General features: G+C 26.2%; 1 protein-coding gene across 1 annotated transcript in view; it reads left to right on the forward strand.

Moving 5' to 3' along the window:
* Positions 1–379: 379 nt before the first annotated feature.
* The window catches only part of LOC129609634 (uncharacterized), a 59404-nt gene continuing 39124 nt past the window's right edge, over positions 380–20659 (forward strand). Inside the window, exon 1 of the mRNA XM_055521686.1 lies at positions 380–576. Coding sequence (XP_055377661.1) covers positions 451–576 — 126 coding nt within the window. The 5' untranslated portion in view covers positions 380–450. The remainder of the gene's footprint in view (positions 577–20659) is intronic.

Raw genomic sequence — 20659 nt, forward strand, 5'->3', positions numbered from 1 at the left:
CTTGTTTTTGATATTGGGAAAGCCCCATTTTTTGTAATTTTTTTAAAATTTATGAATTATTAAGAACCAATAATAATATGATATAATTGTACAGGCGATGTAATACACATTTTATAGTCACCGATTTATAAAAAAATACTGCAACTCATGTATAATTTGTAATTCAAATAATTGTAAAAAATGTTCAATTTATTGGTGAATTTTAAGTGACAAATTAAGTAAACAATAATATCAATTTCATAATATAAATAAATACTAACCCTGCCAATAGCATTGTTTTTCTTTATGCATAAAAATATTAAACCACCGTTTTTGCCTTACGAATTATAAGTAAATAAAATTACATACATTTGTACATACATACTAATAACTTAATAAATATACTTACATACCAACATACAATAATATACTTTAATAAATCTTGTAAGTTAAAAGTAAAAATAAAGAAGAATGCAAGAAAACGATAACAGCGCTACATTACGTCGTTCTGAAGCAAAACCAAAATATGAAAATTGTGCAACAACAACAACTAATAGTAATGTCAGAAATGATGATGAAGAATTTTGTAATAAAATGGTGAGTACTTAATGTTTACAAAAAATATTCACCTTATTTTTTTTTTTAAAATTCTTCCAAATTCCAATTTATTTTTGCTGTCAAAATTGTTAAGTGAAAGGTGAAAAGTTTTAATATGAAAATTTTTAAAAATTGAAGCTCCATATGATTTTGATTTTTTGAAAAGTTTTCATTTTAATTTTGTTTATAATTTGACCTATAGATGTCTACTTGAGCAAAAGGTTTGAGAACAAGGTGATTATTTTTTGTTAAGATTTTCACCTCATATTTTCACATAATAATATTTTTGGTGGTGAAATAAAATATAGTTGAATTTTAAAAAGAAGAAAAAAAATACAATATTAATGGGAGACAAAAAATTAATTGTGATTCTTTAATATTATGTATGTACTTATTTTCTAGTAAGTAGTAAATTTTACATTTAATAAAAATGTTAAATTAATTCGAGTGCTTAAGAGCCTGACCCGTGTTTCTCGTTATTTTATGCTCATCAAGTGAAAAGGAATTGAGTACCTGTATAATGCAAGTTTCGAGTGAGACGAATTATCCTGTATAGCGAACTTATCCCACTTTTTTTAAAAACGTATTTATTATATAAAATATATTAACTTTATTTTTGAAATTGTCTGACGTTCAGTAGATAATATGAGAAAAAATGCAAAAATTCAATTGGAAGAAGAGTCATTTTTTTAAAAGAAAGAAATGTCAATTAGAAAAACAGGAAATTCTGATTTGAAACGGAATAAAAAGTGAGCTACACGATTAGACTGTAAGTAGTGCGTACATACATACATAAGTGTGTGGGTATTGCCAATGTTAAGTAATTACATAACTGACTTCAAATTCAAAAATGAGCTCAAAATCTTCTGCTTCATCTCTCTTTTTTTAAGTATACATAGACGTTAAAATTTTTCTTATATATTTTAAAAATTTATAAGTAGTTATTATAGTTTTAAAGTTTACATATTTGGTTCATTTAGAAAAGTTTTAATTTATTTATCAACTACATTATCTTATAGTATACAATTATGTAACCGTGAAACAAAAAGTTTTATTTATTGTATATCAGTGTTCTCTTTTGTATTCACATATTTAAAAAAAAAAATTTTTAACAGTTTCACCAACATGAATTCATTAGAGCGATAACTAACATTATTGTTTATGTTTTTGTGAGTTGAGTTACTTCCTTTGTTTTGTATTATGTATTTTATTTCCCGATACAACCAGAGAATATTGCAAACGGGTTAAAAATAATTTGTCGTATATTGCTAGAATTTACAATTTCATTCCTTACAATAAGAAATGATTGTCTGGTGCATAAACTTTTACATAACATAACATATTGGTATTCCTACCCAGGATTTAATTCTTAGTCAGTTTATATAATTAATGTATGAGAATTTGGAATGGTTGAATTATTGAAAAAATTTTTAAAATAGTTACCACCTAATTTTACAAATACATTACACGTAAAAGAGTATAAATAATTCATATAAGAAAGTACTTCTATCTAGCTTATATTTTTTAGAATGTTACAATGCTTTGAATGTTGTCTGTGCATTCTTGTGTTTCAAGTTCACCTAAACCGATTTTGATGGAAATTTATATCTGGGTTTATTTTTGCGACGTGATAGGTTGATTAACTTTTAGTCATGTTAGACCCAAGCAACTAGGTGTTTGATACGAGCCAATTCGTTGCAGAACATTATCTACGAAGTTTTTGTGAATTTCAAGAATCTTTATTTGGGAGCCGATTTTGTACATTTTTTATATATTTATACATTATTATTTATCCCCACCGGAGAGACATTTGATCTGTGATAGGGGTCATAAGAGGCCATTGCCTATTGGCGAACTCGCCAGAAGGATGCGAACGTTCTCTGTAGGATCTGCCGTGATGAGGAGGAGGAGGAGACTGTGGCCCACCTCTTTTGCTCATGTCCGGTTTTGCCTAGGAGGAGGCGGTGATTCCTGTGGTAATTTTTCTTTGGAAGCTAAATGCTAGGGGGCTTAGTCAGTTTCTGAAAAGCTCGGGCTAGTTCTCGTGAGGGCCAGAGATTTTGTGAATCCGGCGGTATTATTACGGGCCTTACTTGGAGTAGCCGCGTCGACCTAACCTAACCTAGAGCGAAGTAAATTGAAGAATTAATAAGAATACGTCCAATTAATAAGAAAAAATCAATCAGAATTTCTTAATATTATTCAGAAAACAAACTTTGCGTACTGTTTAATATATTCATATCAGATTTTTTTCGTTATTTTGATTTTATAAATTAAATTAAGAAGATGGATGTTTAAATGTTAAACAAAAATTTTAGGGTCAACACACATAGATGCTCTGGAAATGTTAAATAGTTCTCTATAAGGTCACGATTTCAAGTGATCGAAACTACTTCCTCTATGCAGTATTTACCCGGGAAAATTATATGTATACATATATTGGAAAACAAAAAGTGCATATTCTGAAAATATTTTGTACTAGAATTTCGTAAAGGATTGATTTGTTTTTAACTTTTTTATACTTAAATAATTTTTTATTTTAAAACTACAACATTAAGGCGTTTTGCCAGTATGTATACATAATGTATAAAATAACACCTACATATAGGTACTGGTTTTAAATTCGTGTGAGCATTAAAAAAAAGTTTTGTCGAAATTTTTTTTGTTTTTTAATATGCTTAGTTAAAAAATGAAAAGCCAAACTATATGACCTTCTAATCTGATGATAATAAAATAACATTTTCGTTTTATAATGTTATGATTGAACTGAACTCTACACTTATACTGTTTTCTTTTATAAAAGGCAATCCATAAATTTCATTTAGCATTGAAAAATTTTATCAAAATTTTTGATATGTGAAAACTTTTATATGTTATGCATGTTAACATACATGAGTTAAAGTATACAGAAAATTTACTATAAATTTAGCGGTCTAAGTTAAGGGAAAGGATATTTAGATTTAATTTTAATAATAAAACACAAACTAACAGAAAACTATATACATATGTATAATAGAGTTAGTAAAGATCTTTTCTAATAAAGTTCCTTATACGAGTATTATTTGAATGATATAAAATTCAATTAAACTTTATTTATAGTGTTATTTTACCTACATTATAGCAAAAAAAAGGTAGAAATTTAAAAGGTAAAGTTTAAAAGTGCATAAATGCATATACATATACATTTGTCTGTTTATGTATATATATATATATATGAATGAGTTGCATAATATAATTTTTATTTATACCTTTTATAACTTTTTCCAAACTTAAATTACTTTATTTTATATAGTCATGGTTTCATTGTTTTTAAGTTGTCATATCAACTTCACTCAGTTGAAGAAAAACTTATAAAATAGTTTTTTATTTAAAAATTCTCTCTATATAGGAAATAATTAATTTTTAACATTAACAATGTGCATAGCTAGTTTGAATTAAATTTATTAAATTTTATATAAAAAGAAAATTTTTTTTGTTAAAAAATTATACAATTATTTAAAATGTCAACCAAAAATTTCTTTTACAATTTTCCGATATAAATAATGGCATAAGATATTAGAGCTATTTCCTTTATTATAAAACTGTATAGGGAACTTGATAAAGTTGTACAGTATTTTATAAAATTAAACTTTAATACTATTTATTACAGAACTCTAAAAATTTATTTTAAGAAATGTCTGTCAAAGAAATTTAAAGTTCTTTAATACATTTATTATATCGTCATCAATAAACACGATATAAAATCAAAGATTTTCAAGCGATTGACTGAAGCACTTGAACACGAAAGTGAAAAATAATATCATTAAAATTTTTAATATAAAATTTTTATAAACTGGGCAGAGCCTTATGATTGTGTTACATTTTGCAAAATAACATAATTTTTAGTTGATTTTCAGATTGCTGCATTTATTGCCTTCTTTTTTCAAAAAAATTATTTTTGGAAAATGAGTAAAATCATTACTAGCGTAGAATAATGTTTGCTACTGACAAAATTATTTTTTTAGCCAAATCGCATAAAATAATGTTAAATTTAGAAATATTATAAAGATTTGCATAAGTGATAATAATACTTTGTACGACACCATAATATACCTGATTTGTCTTTTCTTTTCTTACGCATACAATATTACATAGAAGAAAAACGTTTGTCTGCTACTATTTTGCCTGCCATTGAAATTTTATACGACACTTTTTCTCATTATCACCACAAATCTATTACTTATGTTTTTCCTTTATCACCATTATCAGTACATGTGTATTGCTTGTATATTTGCACTAATGTTTATTTCGTTCTGAAGTATATTGCCAATGATACAAATGTAACGTATTTATTGCGTATCTTATGATTAAGGGAAAATTTAAGAACGTATTGATTATTTTTTAGCATAACACAATTCCTTGTGTTATTTATTTATTTGTCTTTTTACAAGATTTTTGATAACCTTTAGAACGTTTTTGGGTTTTATTGGGCCTTGTTAATTGTTTTATGCTTGTAGATTTGATTTGACAATGTAAAATACCAATTTGCGTTATATTATTTGAGTTATTTTGTGCAATTTCAAAATTTCTATAATACTTGAATTCCGATTTTAAAATTTTTTTCTATTAAAATATTGAATTTTTTAAAATTTTGACTCTTACTTCGACTCTAACAAACAGAATAAATTTAAAAATTAAGACTCTAACTCATTTTTGTGATTCTGAGTCCGTAAAACCTTGTTTAAACTATCATTTTAAGTAGCCTTGATTTCCATATATAATAATAAAAGAAATATTTAATATAATTTCGAAATCAAGCTTTTAATATTATCTCAGTACAAAGTCTAATTTCATAGTTATTATAAATTTATATTGTAATTTTCAACTTTAAAATTCACTCTATATAATTATTATAGCATTCGGTAAGAATTGTTTCTAAGTACTATTTGTTATTTTTAAAAAATGTTTGAAAAAAAAGTGCTTATTAGTTTTATTTTATCCGTTCGTCCGTCCGTCTGTCCGTTTTTCTGTTTACAAAACTTCTACACCCTTGAAGATTGAAAGCTGAAATTTAATACATGCATAGATCTTTACTAGAAACTAAATTTCGTAGAACAAAATTTTTACCTATCCCCCTCTAAAAGTTGTACCCTCAAAACCCTAAAAAGGTCATTTTTCACCTATTTATTGCAGTAGAACCATATGCATATTTCAAATTTTGCAAATGTAGAAAAGCCGTGGGTTGCTTCTTCTATCGTGGCATGCTATTCTTTAAATTAAAAAAAAAAACAAAATGGTCGTTAAAATTTACCGTTATCTAAAATCCGTTTTCTAAAATTTGCGATGTCGTTTTTTTCCTAAATCCCAGGTGGTAATAGTCTGAAATTTTAACAGCTTTCAGACATTATTAAATAATTGATTTCATTACAAGAAATTTTTTTTCCACCACCACCACCTTATTTGCCACCTTATATTTGCGAGACCGGAAGCTTTTTCAAATTTCTATAAACTCAGAAAGCTAACGGCAAATTCCATCTTATTAAAAAATATAATAATTTTTCTTAACTCACACAATTATAACACTTAAGATCGAGCATTATGTTAACCCCTGTTTAAATTAATGTGGTAGGTATATTTAGTTTGCTTTTGAAAGTAGTATTTTCACTTGTTTATGGGAAAGGTGCTACAATACAAACCATTGGTTTGACCCAACTTTATTTTTTATTTATTTACCGTTTTATTTTTATATATACATAAATAAAATACTATAAAAGTGAAGTTTGCTATAAAATTTTAAAGTAAACTATACTTGTGCATTTTTGTTAAGTAAATATTTTGTTAGTTATTTTTATTTTTCACTTTAAATTAAATAAAATAAAAAAAAGGAATTGAGAAAAGCCATTTTATAAATATATACAATAAACCTTAGTATATAATATATATAAGTACATATACATACATAAAAATGCATCCTACTTTAACTTGGTAACATTTTGTACCATGATTGAAAGCTTCAGAGGAAAAAGGATAAGAAAAAAGTATGAAAAAACGAGAAGTAAAAGAGTTGACCGTGTCAACTCTGTGATATACGTACGAATTTGTTATTCTGTGTGCGAGTAAATATACCATAGCTGACTATGGAACAGTCTATGACTTTAAGTTGCCGTATTAACGTATTATTTTAAGCAAAATTTCAGTACTGTGTTTTCAATATTTTCTAAGATATTGCCAAACTATTATTGAAGTTGTATGGCAGCTACCACAATGAGTCAAACACTTTCTATTTCGATTTTTATTTTCACGAAATTTCTATATTATCTCTAATAATTTCTGAAATCATGATAAATAACTTTTGGAATTGCATGGCAACTACTCCAAATACTTATAACATTTCAACAACTTTTAATGAATATAGCCGCCATTTTACTATATTTTGCCATAATAAAATTTCAGTATTGTAGGCTGACCAATTTTTAAAATATAGTCAAATAACTTTTCAAATTGTATGGCAGCTACCACGAGAAATCATTAAATTACAATGACTTTTATTAAACACATTGGCGCTATTAATATATGTGCTTGTGCGAAAATTCAATACTATAGCTTTTATAATTTCTTAGGATATAGTCAAATAAAATAAGTTTTGAAGTTGTATAGCAGCTAGCTAAACCAGCACCTTGATCATATCCAATTTAAATAAGGTTCTGCCACTTACTATAATGAATCATTTGTGAAAATTTTGTAAACTTAGTTTATAATATTAGTTTTTGAGTTATAGTTGGGACGGATGGACGGACAGACCGACGAATAGGCAAAACTAAATCGACTCAGAATTCGACGCTGATCAAAAACATATACTTGAGGCTATATCTCAGACCATTATTTCTTGACGTTAAAAACGGTAAGACAAATTTAGTATATCTTTCGAACATACATACATTCGTACGAGTATAAAAAATATCAAATATAAGGAAAAGTTTTCACTTTTTTTTAAAAAAAAAGTATGAAAGCAAGGAAATGAATGCTAAAAATGATGTTAAAGGCGTGCATTTCTATGTAGAATGCTGCGTGCAAAATATATAACATAAATACAACCATACTATTTAATACATGCTTATGTGTACGAGTTTAAATAGCTATGTATGTATATACATAGTACAACATAATTTCAAAAAAGAGAAATTTATTTTATAATAAAAAAAAAAATTAAATTGTATGGCAAATGGCAAATTGTTCTCTAATTTATAAAGCTATCAGGATCAATAAATTTTCTATATTTTTTTTTTTGCAGAAAATTTTAGAAAAAAACTTTTTTTTTTTAACTTTTTTGTTCCACAACCTTCCCACTCCTCAATAAGTTTTTCTTCCCATAGTTTTAATAACTGTATATGATAAAATTTCAGCTTTATAGAAAAAAAATTAAAAGTTTTTATTATATTTGCAAATTTAAATTTTTTTCTTTATAATTCTAAAAAAAAAAAAATTAAATTTGTATTAGAAAGGACCTTTCATATTTTTAGAGTATAGATAAAATAATAAAAACAAAATTGATTGTATTTTAATTGCAATTTAAAAATATTAAATTAAATAAAATGAATTAAAAAAAAAAAATTGGAAAATAATTGCTTATTGAAATATTTTATATGCCCCTGCAAAGAGAAAAATGGAATTTTAAAAATTTAATTATTGAAATATGTATTTGTTTTATGAAAGAAACCGAATTATTCTTTAATATAACGACGAATCACCAGGAACCTAACCATGAAATGATTAATTTTAGAAGATCTTATACATTGTAATTATAGGGGTTCACTCACAGGCTGGTGCAATTCAATTTTAAATGTCCCCTATTAAAAATATTGATCTTTAGTACATAAATATTCATTTTGATTTTCGTCTCTATTTACAAATATATGCATTAGAAAATATTTTAGAATAAAGGTTCCGTTAAATTAAGCATTCATCTAAACAAAATATCTCTGAATTTTTCATTATGCGTAATACTTAAACGGTATTATAATAGCCATTTCCGAGTTTGTTGTCGAAATACATCGTGGAATATTGATGGAGAGAAAAAAATTGCATTGGACGATTTTCAAAAACCAAAAAAGAATTAGTTCAATTTATTTAAATGCACTCTACCGAAAATGTCGCGCAGCAATCGTAGTGAATTCGAATTTCCAATAGCAAGTGTTTATATATTTCAGTGTAATTTTAATTATCGTGTACCGTATCCATTCAAGGCAAGAACTTATTCCATTTGCGAGATAATCCATTCTCTAAACTATTGATAGAATTAAGCGACTGTTTGACCGCGATTACCTAGAAAGTGATATACACTTGTTTAAACCAGATATTAGTAAAAAAATCAATATCATTCGGTTACAGTTGTTTAGAATTGCATACCGACACATTATATGACGCTTCATTATTTGCATTTCATGAGAGCGCTTCTGATAGCTGCCATAAAACTGTAAAAGTTATTTGGCCATATCTTAGAAATTATTCAGTTTTTAAACTGTTTATTCACAGCTCAAAAACAGCTCAAAAACTCTTGAAATTACAAAAACACTGTATGTCAATAATCTCCGACTTCTAAAATCATTTATTCGCTCGGGTATCAAATAGTTGACATGGTCAACTATATCTATTCTCGTTGAATAATAAATTTTTTTCCAGTTCCAAAATGTTAAAATAATTTTCTCTTTTCTTTGAAATTTAAGGATATTAATGCTTTTCAATTTCAATTAGAAATTAAAACTTCTGAAAAAAAAATCATTAAAAAAATTTCAAATAGGTGTGAAACTTTCCAAAGTAAATTGGGAAAATTTGTTTGAAAATTAAAAATTAATTTCGAATTTTATAGTAAAATTTCTTGATAAAATTTAAATAATAAGTTATGCAATAGTTCGCCTCATAAAAATAAAATAAAGTGGAAAAATTAAGAAAACCTTCTCTAACAGTTACGAAAATGCTTAATTTTTTATCTTTATTTTTAGTTTTTTTATACGCTTAAGGACGTATTATTAAAAATAAACTCATATTATGTAAGAATTTCAGTTTGGCTTTTACGTTTTATAAAATCTTATGCTAGCACATATATATAACAGTTTTATGTGTAACACGCAAAGGTAAGCAGCTCAAATTTAACACACGATTAAGAATTTTCGAATTTCGTATTTTATTTAGTACATAGTTATAATTGGTAGATGTATCTGTGATTCTTACAACAGAACTACGTACTCGTATAAGTTTTCTTGTTCACAGAATATTTTTTAAATAGCTTTTTGATTTAGTCTTTTTAAAGTAACTTCCGTTATACCAGCTCTGTTATCTTGTCACCTCGAGCAAAAAATTTGGAGTACTATTCGATACTATTGACTTCATTTTAACAAAATCGTGTGAAAGCTCAACGTTAACTTGGTGTGGTAGACCGATCATATTGGAGGCATAGAAAACTTAGGAGGGTCGACGAGCTTGCAATTCGTTTCTTTAAGCATTCACAAGTTATTGCCACGTAATACGACAATGGTTTAATTGCAATTACAAGCAGTTGCGATATCATGCAGCACGACTAGAATATTCTGGAAAAGGTTAAAATTTAGTTGCACAATCCTATGATAACTATTTGGCATGGCGGGCATACTAAGAAGATAGTGCACTTGTGATATTTATATCTTCTTTCTTTTGTGTAGCGCTCAAGAGAAAGAGAATTTAAGACCAAGCTTTTTTTTTGTGTGTTACGAACATAGCAATGTTAGGATTTCAATTGATTTTGATCTAGTCCACCCGGGAGGTCAAGAAGTATATACACGGTTAATAGACGCTATTTCTTTTAATTTTAAATTGTATTTTTTTCTCAGATATTCAAAGCATATTCTTTCTTGAGCGCTGCCTTATCATTGCTTCTCTCATTCATTCTACTTAATCGATTCGTTTTTTAAGATTGAGATTCTAATTAGAATATCCCTATAGTTAACAAGTAGTATTACTATTACATAAAATTTTAACAGTATCTTTTTATACCCGTACGAACGTATGTTCGAAGGGCATACAAAATTTTCCTTACCGTTTGTAACGCTAAGAAATAATGCTCTGAGTTATAGACTCAAGTGTATGTTTTTGATTAGTGTCGAATTCTGAGTTGATTTAGCTTTGTCTGTCCGTCCCAGCGATTTACTCAAAAACTAATTGAGCTAAGTTCACCAAATTTTCACAAATGATTTATTGTAGTAAGTGCCAGAACCTTATTTAAATTGGACATGATCGGGGTGCTGGTTTGGGTAGCTGCCAAACAACTTCAAAATTTATTTGCCTATATCTCAAAAATTATAAAAGCTGTGGTATTGAAATTTAACACAAGCGAATATATTAGCAGGGCCGATGTGTTTAATGAAATTCGTTAAAATTGTTTTGCTCTTTCTGATAGGTGCCTTAAAACTTCAATAGTAGTTTGGCACACACAGTATTTTGAAAAACACAGTACTGAAATTTTGCATAAATTAACATGGTAATACGGCAACTTGAAGTCATAGTCTGCCCCATAGTCAGTTATTGCATATTTATTCGCACACAGGATAACAAATTCGTACGGGTATCTCAGAGTTGACAAGGTCAATTCTATTTTCTCTCGTTTATCTTTTTTTTTTATTTCCGGCACTCAATTGATGATGTTTGTATAAGTAAGCGAAAAAAATCTATCGTAATTTTCTTTTTTCCGATTTTGTTCATTATAAAATAAATTATTTAACGGTATTTTGTTTGTTGTTTTTCTTGCAAATAAAAGCAACAACTATGTTTATAGTAGATAAATAACGGTAATTGATAGTATTGAATGTTTTTTTTCTATATTCTATGTATATTGTTCTACATGTGGTAAGCACTTATACATATGTATAAAATTATTTTGATTGTATAATGAGTTACTAAAAATTTTAGCAGCAAAATGGGATAGAAACACGTTTTTACAGACAAGTTTATCACATTTTATTGTTTAAAATTGAAAATAGCAAAAGGACGAACAAAATAGAAAAAAAAGAAAACCTTTTTAAGTTTTTTGTTTAAATGGTTTTTAAAGACGGCGCAGGGCTTTGGTATTTTATTGATTAATCTTGATTTCTACGTTAATTGTGCGAAAAATACAAAAGCTACGAAAAACTTTTTTTAAAAGAAGAGGTAAGATATTTACAAGACGATAGAATCGGATTCAAGAAATTGAAATTAAGGATTCGGAATCATATTTTTGATATTTTTGCAAATAAAAAAGTTGATTTCAGCTTACTCGGATTAAATGGTGTTTGTAATGGATTGACTTCAGCTATTGCCAAGTTCAAAATTGAAATTTTTCATAAAAGACTATAAAAAAATAATTTGGCACAGCTGTTATTATGGGTTCCCACTCATGAAAAAATTAATGGATCTAATTTAAAAAAAAAGTGCTAAATTTAAGTAGTCTAGTTTAAAATTTAATATAAGTTTATTACATAAAATTTGAAGAGAAATTTTTAGTAACAAGTTGTAACAGGTATATGGTAATTTATTGCTGACGTAAAAATTTTTTTCTATGTAACAATATGAAAACCGCAACGTTTTTCATCTTTTTTTGCCTATATTTTTACTAAGTCATCAGTTAAAAGTTATGTATTTTTTGACTCATAAAAGTGGATGAGAAAATTATTGAAACGTTTCAGTTTGAAATGTTATTTAAGTTAAAAATTTTATCCAGATATTCGAACATTGATTAGTAATTCACCTTTGGTGTTGAATGGTTTAAATAGTAATATCAAGAAGCCCCACATTGACTATTTTCATTCAATAATATTGCAACTTTATATTAAAAGGATGACCAACCTACGGCTCACGTCACATGTACATTTTCCAGAAATTATTTGCCTTTTGATAAATGTTTTTCTCTTTTAATTTTCTCTTATTATTCAAAAAAAAAAATGACTGACAATCAAAAATATGGAAATCTAAAAAATTACGGTTCGCAAAAATATTTTAAATTTTAAAAAAGAAGCTTGGTCACCACTGTTATGCTATATATTTAAATGCCTTATTTATTGTAAACGCTATACGCTGTTCAGTGCTGTTCTGTATGCAAAATTCGCTTTAAAATGTTTTTCTGTTTTTCCTTTATACCTACAAAATCAAACATTTAAGACAATAATAAAAAATGTTGGCTGAGAGGCGGGAGAGGAGGGAATTAAAAGAAAAAGTCAATTTAATTTTTAACTATTTGGTATACAAAATTCATTGCATTTTTATTATTTATGTTTTTTTCTCTGAGCTTGATATCTTACTATTACTATTATAATATAGTTTTTCATTTGGTTATACAAGTGATATACATATTTTATATACATTAATAATATGCAGTGGAAATTTTACATAATGCAAATATAAAGATCTATTCATACTATTATACATATAGGTATGTATAATGTGTCTATATATTTCATACATATAATATATGTATGTGTATATTATGTGCCCATTTAAAATTACTATATTGCCTATTTTAATGTTATTTAAATAAGTATGTTTGTATATTTGTTTGGTTATTATATGGAAAAAAAGAAATCATATTATAAAGTGTGTATACGATGAAAAATGATGAAAATTTTTGAGGGAAACACAGGAAATGAAATTTAATAAATCCTCAAAAATTGACGTCATGGAAATGATATTTTTATTTTCATTTATTTTATACTTTTGTTTGTTTGTTTTTCAGCCCTATGGAACGACAATTTTTTTTTTAAGTTATTTTTACGTAATATAATGTCTATTTTGGTTGCTTTTCATAATGCGCGCCGCGTTCTGTAATGTTCCAATTTTTCTATTTTTTTTTTTGCTTTTCATTTTTACTTTTTAAATTAGTTTAAAATTTCAATGGAAATTGAGACTAAATTGGATTGTGAATGATTTTGTTAGTAATGATATTGATTGTGTTAATAATAATGATGATAATGATAATAATTTAAATTGTCGACGATATAAAAATTTTTACTGTATAAATGAGAGAATGGCAAAAAATGAGGGAGAAAAATTTAAAAAGGAAAAAAATGGATGTCAAGTGCGTCATATTGATTGGAAATTTTTTTTTTGTCATGCAAATTAAAATAAAAAAAAATTAAAGGAAAAACAAACACCAAACAAGGGATAAATTGTGTGTTTGTTTGTTTTGTTTTTCAATGATTTTCCAATTTTTTTCTTTTTCGTTTTCTTTTTTTTAAATATTTCGACTTAAATAATGTCATTAAAATCGATTGTAATTAAAATAGAGTAGAATTTATTTTGTTTATCATTCAAAGTGAGAAAATTTATGGTAAAGGTGTTAAAAATTTTCACAAAAAAAGAAAATACATAGATACTTTTTTTTTTATTGACTGACACTTGTTGGTATGATGGTAAAATTAAAAATTAGTTGAATGTATGTAGGTGTCGAAAAGAATTTTTTTTGAAAACGAATGAGCTTAATTATTTTTCTGTAGCTTTTATTGTTTATAATTTGAGAGAAACTTTTTTCATAATGATGTTAAGTTTTTCATAGTTGGGTCCGTTTAGCAGACTCAAAGAAGTATGGGAACGGTAATTATATGAGTATCATATTGCTTATGTTCAGCATAACAAGCAAACAATTGTCACAGTAACTGTTGATTGCATTAAGCTCCTTGATTCAATAGTATATCGTAGATCATTGTTTGGAGTCGTTGAAATATTTTTGAAAATGTAGAATTATATGTATATCAGTTTGACAGTTTCCTCTTTAATGTATAAAAACAAAAAAATGGAGTTGATTTGATAATATATTTTCTGACGCACCTATCTACCTATTTTATTTTTATGCCTGAATTATTATTTAAAAACAATATTGTTAGTCTATTGTCGCGTTTGAGGGATTATGTTTCGTATAAAATTCTAGCTTGTTGCAGAAAGGGCATAACCGAAACTACATATGTAGACGAATTTTTATAAAATGTAGTTATAAATGATCGTATAAAACCTCGTAGCAGATGCCATGCAATGTCAAAAATACGTAACATAGGCAAACGTTGCATAAACTGTTGATAACTCCGTATGACAATCTCAAAAAAGCCGCTCAGCGCATTAGTGGCCCCCTAGCAAAAGTGAAATTTCGATTGAATTTCGATTAACATATTTAAATATTTATTTTTTAAGAAAATTTTTAAAAGCAAAAACAAACTTATGTCAAGATAGAGTGAAAAGAGGGACAAACTAAGTATTTTGAAAATAAAAAATAGCTCTTTAGGTCATTACAGCTCTATTGAACATAATAAGTCATTTGCATAATAATAAATAATGGATAGGCGATTAATGCGCTGAGCGCCTCAAATGGCACAAAAATTTCCAAAGATATACCAAAGCCAAATTTCAAATGTTAGCTATAACATAATAGGAGTTTTGAACAAGTTTCAGTAAAAAAAAAAAAAAAAAAACTGAATTAATTAATCATTAACCTTTATTTGTTTCAATAAATTAAATTCATTTTTTAAGAGGTCCTTGTATAACACCTACACAATAATTTAAAAGTTTCATTGTTTGAATGTATAGTTTCTTTTATTGATTTATGCATTTCAAAAGGTATAAACTTCATATATGCTCTTTATATTTTATTAAGGATACGTGAGAAATTCAAATGAAATTTTCAATTTTTATTTTCTAACGCGATTTTGTGCATTATACAAATTCTTTATTGACACATAAGCGATATTTTATCACAAGCATTGGTATGTATGAATGAATGTACATGTAAATGAGGAAAAAGGATGGATAAACGGTATGCATATCATTGATATTGTTTAAATTATAATATGTATATCCTTGTGTTTGCTTCATTGTAAATCAAGTCTTCATTAATTCGATATACATATATACATAAGCATGTATATGCATGCAGTCTTATTCTTATAGAATACCTTACCAGTTCTTACAGATAAAGTTTTTGAATACAGCAAAAAATTTCAAACTCATTGAATTCATATGAAAAAGAAAAATAATGAATGAGGTGTAATTATAAAAATACAGAACGAGAGATATCTATCTTTTCTTGTATACATTTACATGTGCCTATATATATACATACATATATATTAAAATGTATGTATGGTTGCATGCACATTTAAAAGTTTATTTTGAAATATTATGCATTACTTTGAAACTATATGATGTAAGAGCTCGCAATCCTTATTATTTTAGAAATTCATTTTGCAATAGAACTATATATACACGTATTTAAGTATATTTCAGTTTTAATAATAGTTGATAGCTTTATATTACGTAATGGTATAATGTACATCAATCCTATGTATATACTATATTGGAAAAATTCTTGAAATTCTAATGATTGGGATTGAACAGAGAAAAATAATATTCTCTAATAGAAGTAGGTATAGTAATTTCATTTGGTTATTTTAATTTTTTGGAAGAGAAATTTCTGAAATATTTAAAATATGCAATTTTCGAAATCTTGTATTCTAATTCTGGTTACACCAGAAGAAATTATGTTATAATTAATATATATAATAGTTGTATATAGGCTATATTAAGCCTAGCTCTTGTTTAAACAAATGTTTGTCTACTAAACGCAAAATTAATTTTAGTTAATAAACGTGAAATCGAATTCTCCACCCACGATACTAAAATTTCCATTGACAGTCAAAGCTATGCGTTGCAAATGAATTTCTAAGGTCCTTAAAATCTTAAAATTCAAATTGTTTTTTTACTTTGTCTTCAAAACCATTAAATCTGTTTTTTACGTTTAATAGCTCAAATTAAAACTAAAGCCGCTTAGCAAAATTTTTGGTCCCCCGAAGGGTAAACATAGGCCACCTAGGTCCGTTGTGGTACAGCCGGATCTCTCATTCTCACCCCTCTTGCAAATCAGTCTGAGCCCTTCACATACCGGCTAAGATCTTTAATATTTACATCCGCATCACAACCGAAAAGTAAAACCCAAGAAATTCCTGCCTGGAGTTCGCACCATTACAACATTGATATTCTCTCGTCGACAGCTTTTTCATTGCGTTACACGTTATTGCATTCTTTTGGTGGAGAGCACCAAAATCAGATGAGTTTGGTGCGCTCCACAGCTGCGTTGCGTGGCAGCAGCCTATGGGTGCTCTTTTCTATGAAGAATCCCATGGGTTGTTTCGAAAAGTTCTATAGAAATTATTTTTTCAAAAAATTTCCATGTGAAATTGTTGAGGCTAAGAAATTGATATTTTTCTAAATTTCAAATGCATGTATTTACGAAAAAACATGTAAAACCAAATAACGCATTACATTTTTTTTTAAAGCCCTCTAATATCCCTTCTAAAAATGGTTTATTTGAAGGTCTTATCTTTTTTGGAACGTATTACGCAAAAAACTTTAGTTATTTCAAAATTTCTCCACATTCTGTTAAAATCCATGTAGTTCCGACACAAAAAGTTTAACTCATTTTTGATTGTCTACCCGATGGTATATGGTTTCTAACTTGTTACTTAATCACCTTTTATAATGGCGCAAGCAGTTTAACGAACTTTCATATTGCTGTGAGGTTCTCGTCAACTTTTTTTAAAGTTTTTTTTTAAAAGATTGAGAATATTTTTGAAATTGGGAAGATTATTAAAGTCTTTGTTTTATAAAAAAATTTTAAAAATTTTTTCATTTAAAACTATTGGTGACCACATCTTATCTAAAAATCATGCCAATAACATAATTATTTACCTTATAAAATTAATGCTAGAATGCATAATATCACAACATTCACAATTAAGGGATTACTGAACTGCATGCGAAACTGTCATTAGAAAATTATATGAAAAATCTGCAGCAGTATTTATTTTTGTTTTGTATATTTGTGTGTATATTTATAGATAATTATGAGCATAGATATACACAGATACGTACATTGTTATTGTCGCATATTGTTATCATTGATGGAAGTTTGGTTTTTTTTTTTAAATTAGAAACGCTTTTAGAAATCCTATAATGGTAATTTAATGAATGACAATGAAGAATAATAAATATAGTGCTATAGATTGAAGATTGTAATGATCTATTTCTGTTATTGCAATGATCTATTACTAATAATAGATTAAAGTTAAATTTATAGTTGAATATCGTAGTTTGTTAAAGTTTCAAGGTTTCAAGGCTTAAAATTACATTTTCCGTTTTATTTATTGAATTATTAAAGTTTTCTTTTCAATTACATTTGATTTTTTTATGCATATATATAAGTAAATTGAAGTTTCTAATTTAATGTTATTTTTAAAATCTAATTAAAAATTGTGGTTTTAATTTTGCGTGATTAAAACATGTAATAACAATATGCAATTTATAAAGAAATATTGAGTGTAACATAGTTATTTTGTAACAAAGCTTTATAATTAATAATTAAAATTGCATATTGCAGGGCGTATTTTTAAACTCTCAAATTATACAAAACGCACATTTACAACTAAAAATGGAAATTATAGTCTTGTATAAGAAATCTTTTATAAGTGTGTAGAAATTTGACTTGAATATGGAATTCAAATGTGGTTAAGTTAGTAAGAAAATTATGATAATTAGAAATTCAATTTAAAATGCAAACTTATACGTAAATAACTAGAAAATAACAATTGAAATTTGAATGATACTTTAAAAGCATTTATAAAATTTATTAGCAGGTTCATGGAAAATTTTATTTTCCCTTTACTGTTGCTTTATTTGCCACCCTGTGTATGCATGTGTGAAATATAATTTTCAATTTATGATTTTAAATCGAATTAGAATACGTTAATTGGATTTATTAAAATAACACAAAAATGGAATTATTATTATGGTAATGAAATATTCATGAATGGAACAGCTTTAACACCACCGGAATCTATAATTTTACTAAATAATGAAAAATAGAAATGTATATGTGCTCTGTTTACAAACTAAAATTCAATATAAGTAATACAGAACTTCAGTTTTCCTTTAAATAATAATTAGTATTATTTGCCTTGTTATGCTGCAGGAAATTTATTTTAACCGCCATAGAAATTCGAAATTTATTTTCTTTCTTTAATATTTTGAGTGAATTTCAATATATTGAGTCCGAACCTTTACACATATCATATATTTAAAGCTTTCAAAGTTTGAAAGACAATGGTTTGAAAACATTTTCAAAAATGCATAAATTACAATTACTTTTCAACCAATAAAATTTGGCATACTGTTGCATTTGGGTTGTCATTTTCGATTTATTAAATTTATGTTATACTTAACTTCTTAGAATGGATAATTTTTAATAAAAAATTTTAGCGAAATTCATCACTCACAGATTTTGCATATACTTCGATAGCTGCGCTCCCATAAATATTATGATGATGCTAATCTCGTTGCAATTTTTATAATATGCAAAAAAAAAAAATGCCTACATAATAATGTTATACTGCCTTATTAACTAAAAATAAGAAATAATGAATTCTGGTTAAAATTTATTTTTAAATAATATGCTTTTATTATTTACGATAATCTTGCAAATATTATTCTTCATAATGAAAACGTCCAAATAATTTAAATTAAATTTTTTTTTGCATTTAATACATTTTTTGAAAATTTGTACAATGGAAAACTCTTATATACAAAATTATTATTATACTTAATATAAAAGTAGTAAATTGAATAATAATTAATAGACTCTATTCATAAAATTAATTAAAAATTCCTTGTTTTCATAATGAAATATTTAATAATAATAAGTTCAAAAGATTATATAATAATGGCCAATGTGTGTTGGAAGTAAAATAAAGATAATAAACACTTACTGTAATTTTATTTCCTAAAATTTTATAAACACGTCAAGGATATGAACTTTTTCATTTTAAATCAAGAGCGTCTATAATTAAGAAGGAATATAATTTTTAAATTTTTATTGCGTTATTAGAAGAGATCAATTAGGGACTTAAGTCATACAGGACGTATTAAAAAGAATGTTAAGATTTACTGAAATTTATAATTTTTAGGCTAATAGGGTAATTTATTAATTTCAAGAATGATAGGGTATAAAAAACAAACTTACAAGAGCGATTAATTACACTACATAATTTTCAGATTGAAATTTAGAAATGGCAATACTACCATTCATAAGAAGAAGGTGAGGCTCACAAAACATTATAAGCGTCACAGTCTGTTCCGGTGTGTAAGAGCAATAGTTTATAAGTAGAACTCTATATATGTAAAGTTTTGCAAATAATATTAATAATTTTCAATTCATCTCATTATCTAAGAGCTTATTAAATTTATGTTATTGTTGAAAATTTTAAAATTTTCTCCATTCTGAAAATACAGCTATGCATAAATTTTTACATATAAAAGACGCATTAAAATGGATGCAAATACTTGTAACTTGCGTATACATTATTATTATTTGAATATGCATGTGTGCATGTTGACTTAAATCAGTACAATATATATTATTATCTATATGGAATTATCTATCAATTGGATTTCTATGACCACATATTCATTCAAATACAAATAATAAAAGTATACATTTAGTAATATTTTATATAGTCATCATATTGAAATTAAATTCCTCTTTTTAATTTTCTCGTACGGTCAACCGTATCGCTATTATAAAATGAATTCAAAAATTTTATTATGAACTTGAATAACAAAAGGGTATATAGAAATTTAGGTGTACATATAATATGAGAAGGTGCGTAGATATTGTAGGTTTTTAATTTAAATGTCAAGAGGTAATAAAATCAATTTCTTATTTTATGTTTTTTTGCATTTTTTAAAATCTACGGGTGGTCAACATAAAGTGTAAATATTAATTTAAAAATTGCGTATCTTAATTTAATTTTTAATTATAAAGTGAGATGCTTAAATATTTTGGATGCAAATATGTTTGTTTTTTTTTTGGAATTCAATTATAGATTATTTTTGTTGAACGAACTTTAATTATTTCTGTTAAAGAATAATGGTGTTTTAAAATAGAAAGACCCACAAAGAAAATTTTCATTTTATTTTAAGGAAGTTTTTAATAAATGAATAATGACAGTGTATATTTTCTGCACTTGTAGAACCGTGACCATTTCTAAAACGTTTTCACTATTCAGCT

The sequence above is a fragment of the Condylostylus longicornis genome, unplaced genomic scaffold (genome assembly GCF_029603195.1).
Source record: "Condylostylus longicornis isolate FDR11 unplaced genomic scaffold, ASM2960319v2 ptg000040l, whole genome shotgun sequence".
Classification (NCBI taxonomy): Eukaryota; Metazoa; Arthropoda; class Insecta; order Diptera; family Dolichopodidae; genus Condylostylus; species Condylostylus longicornis.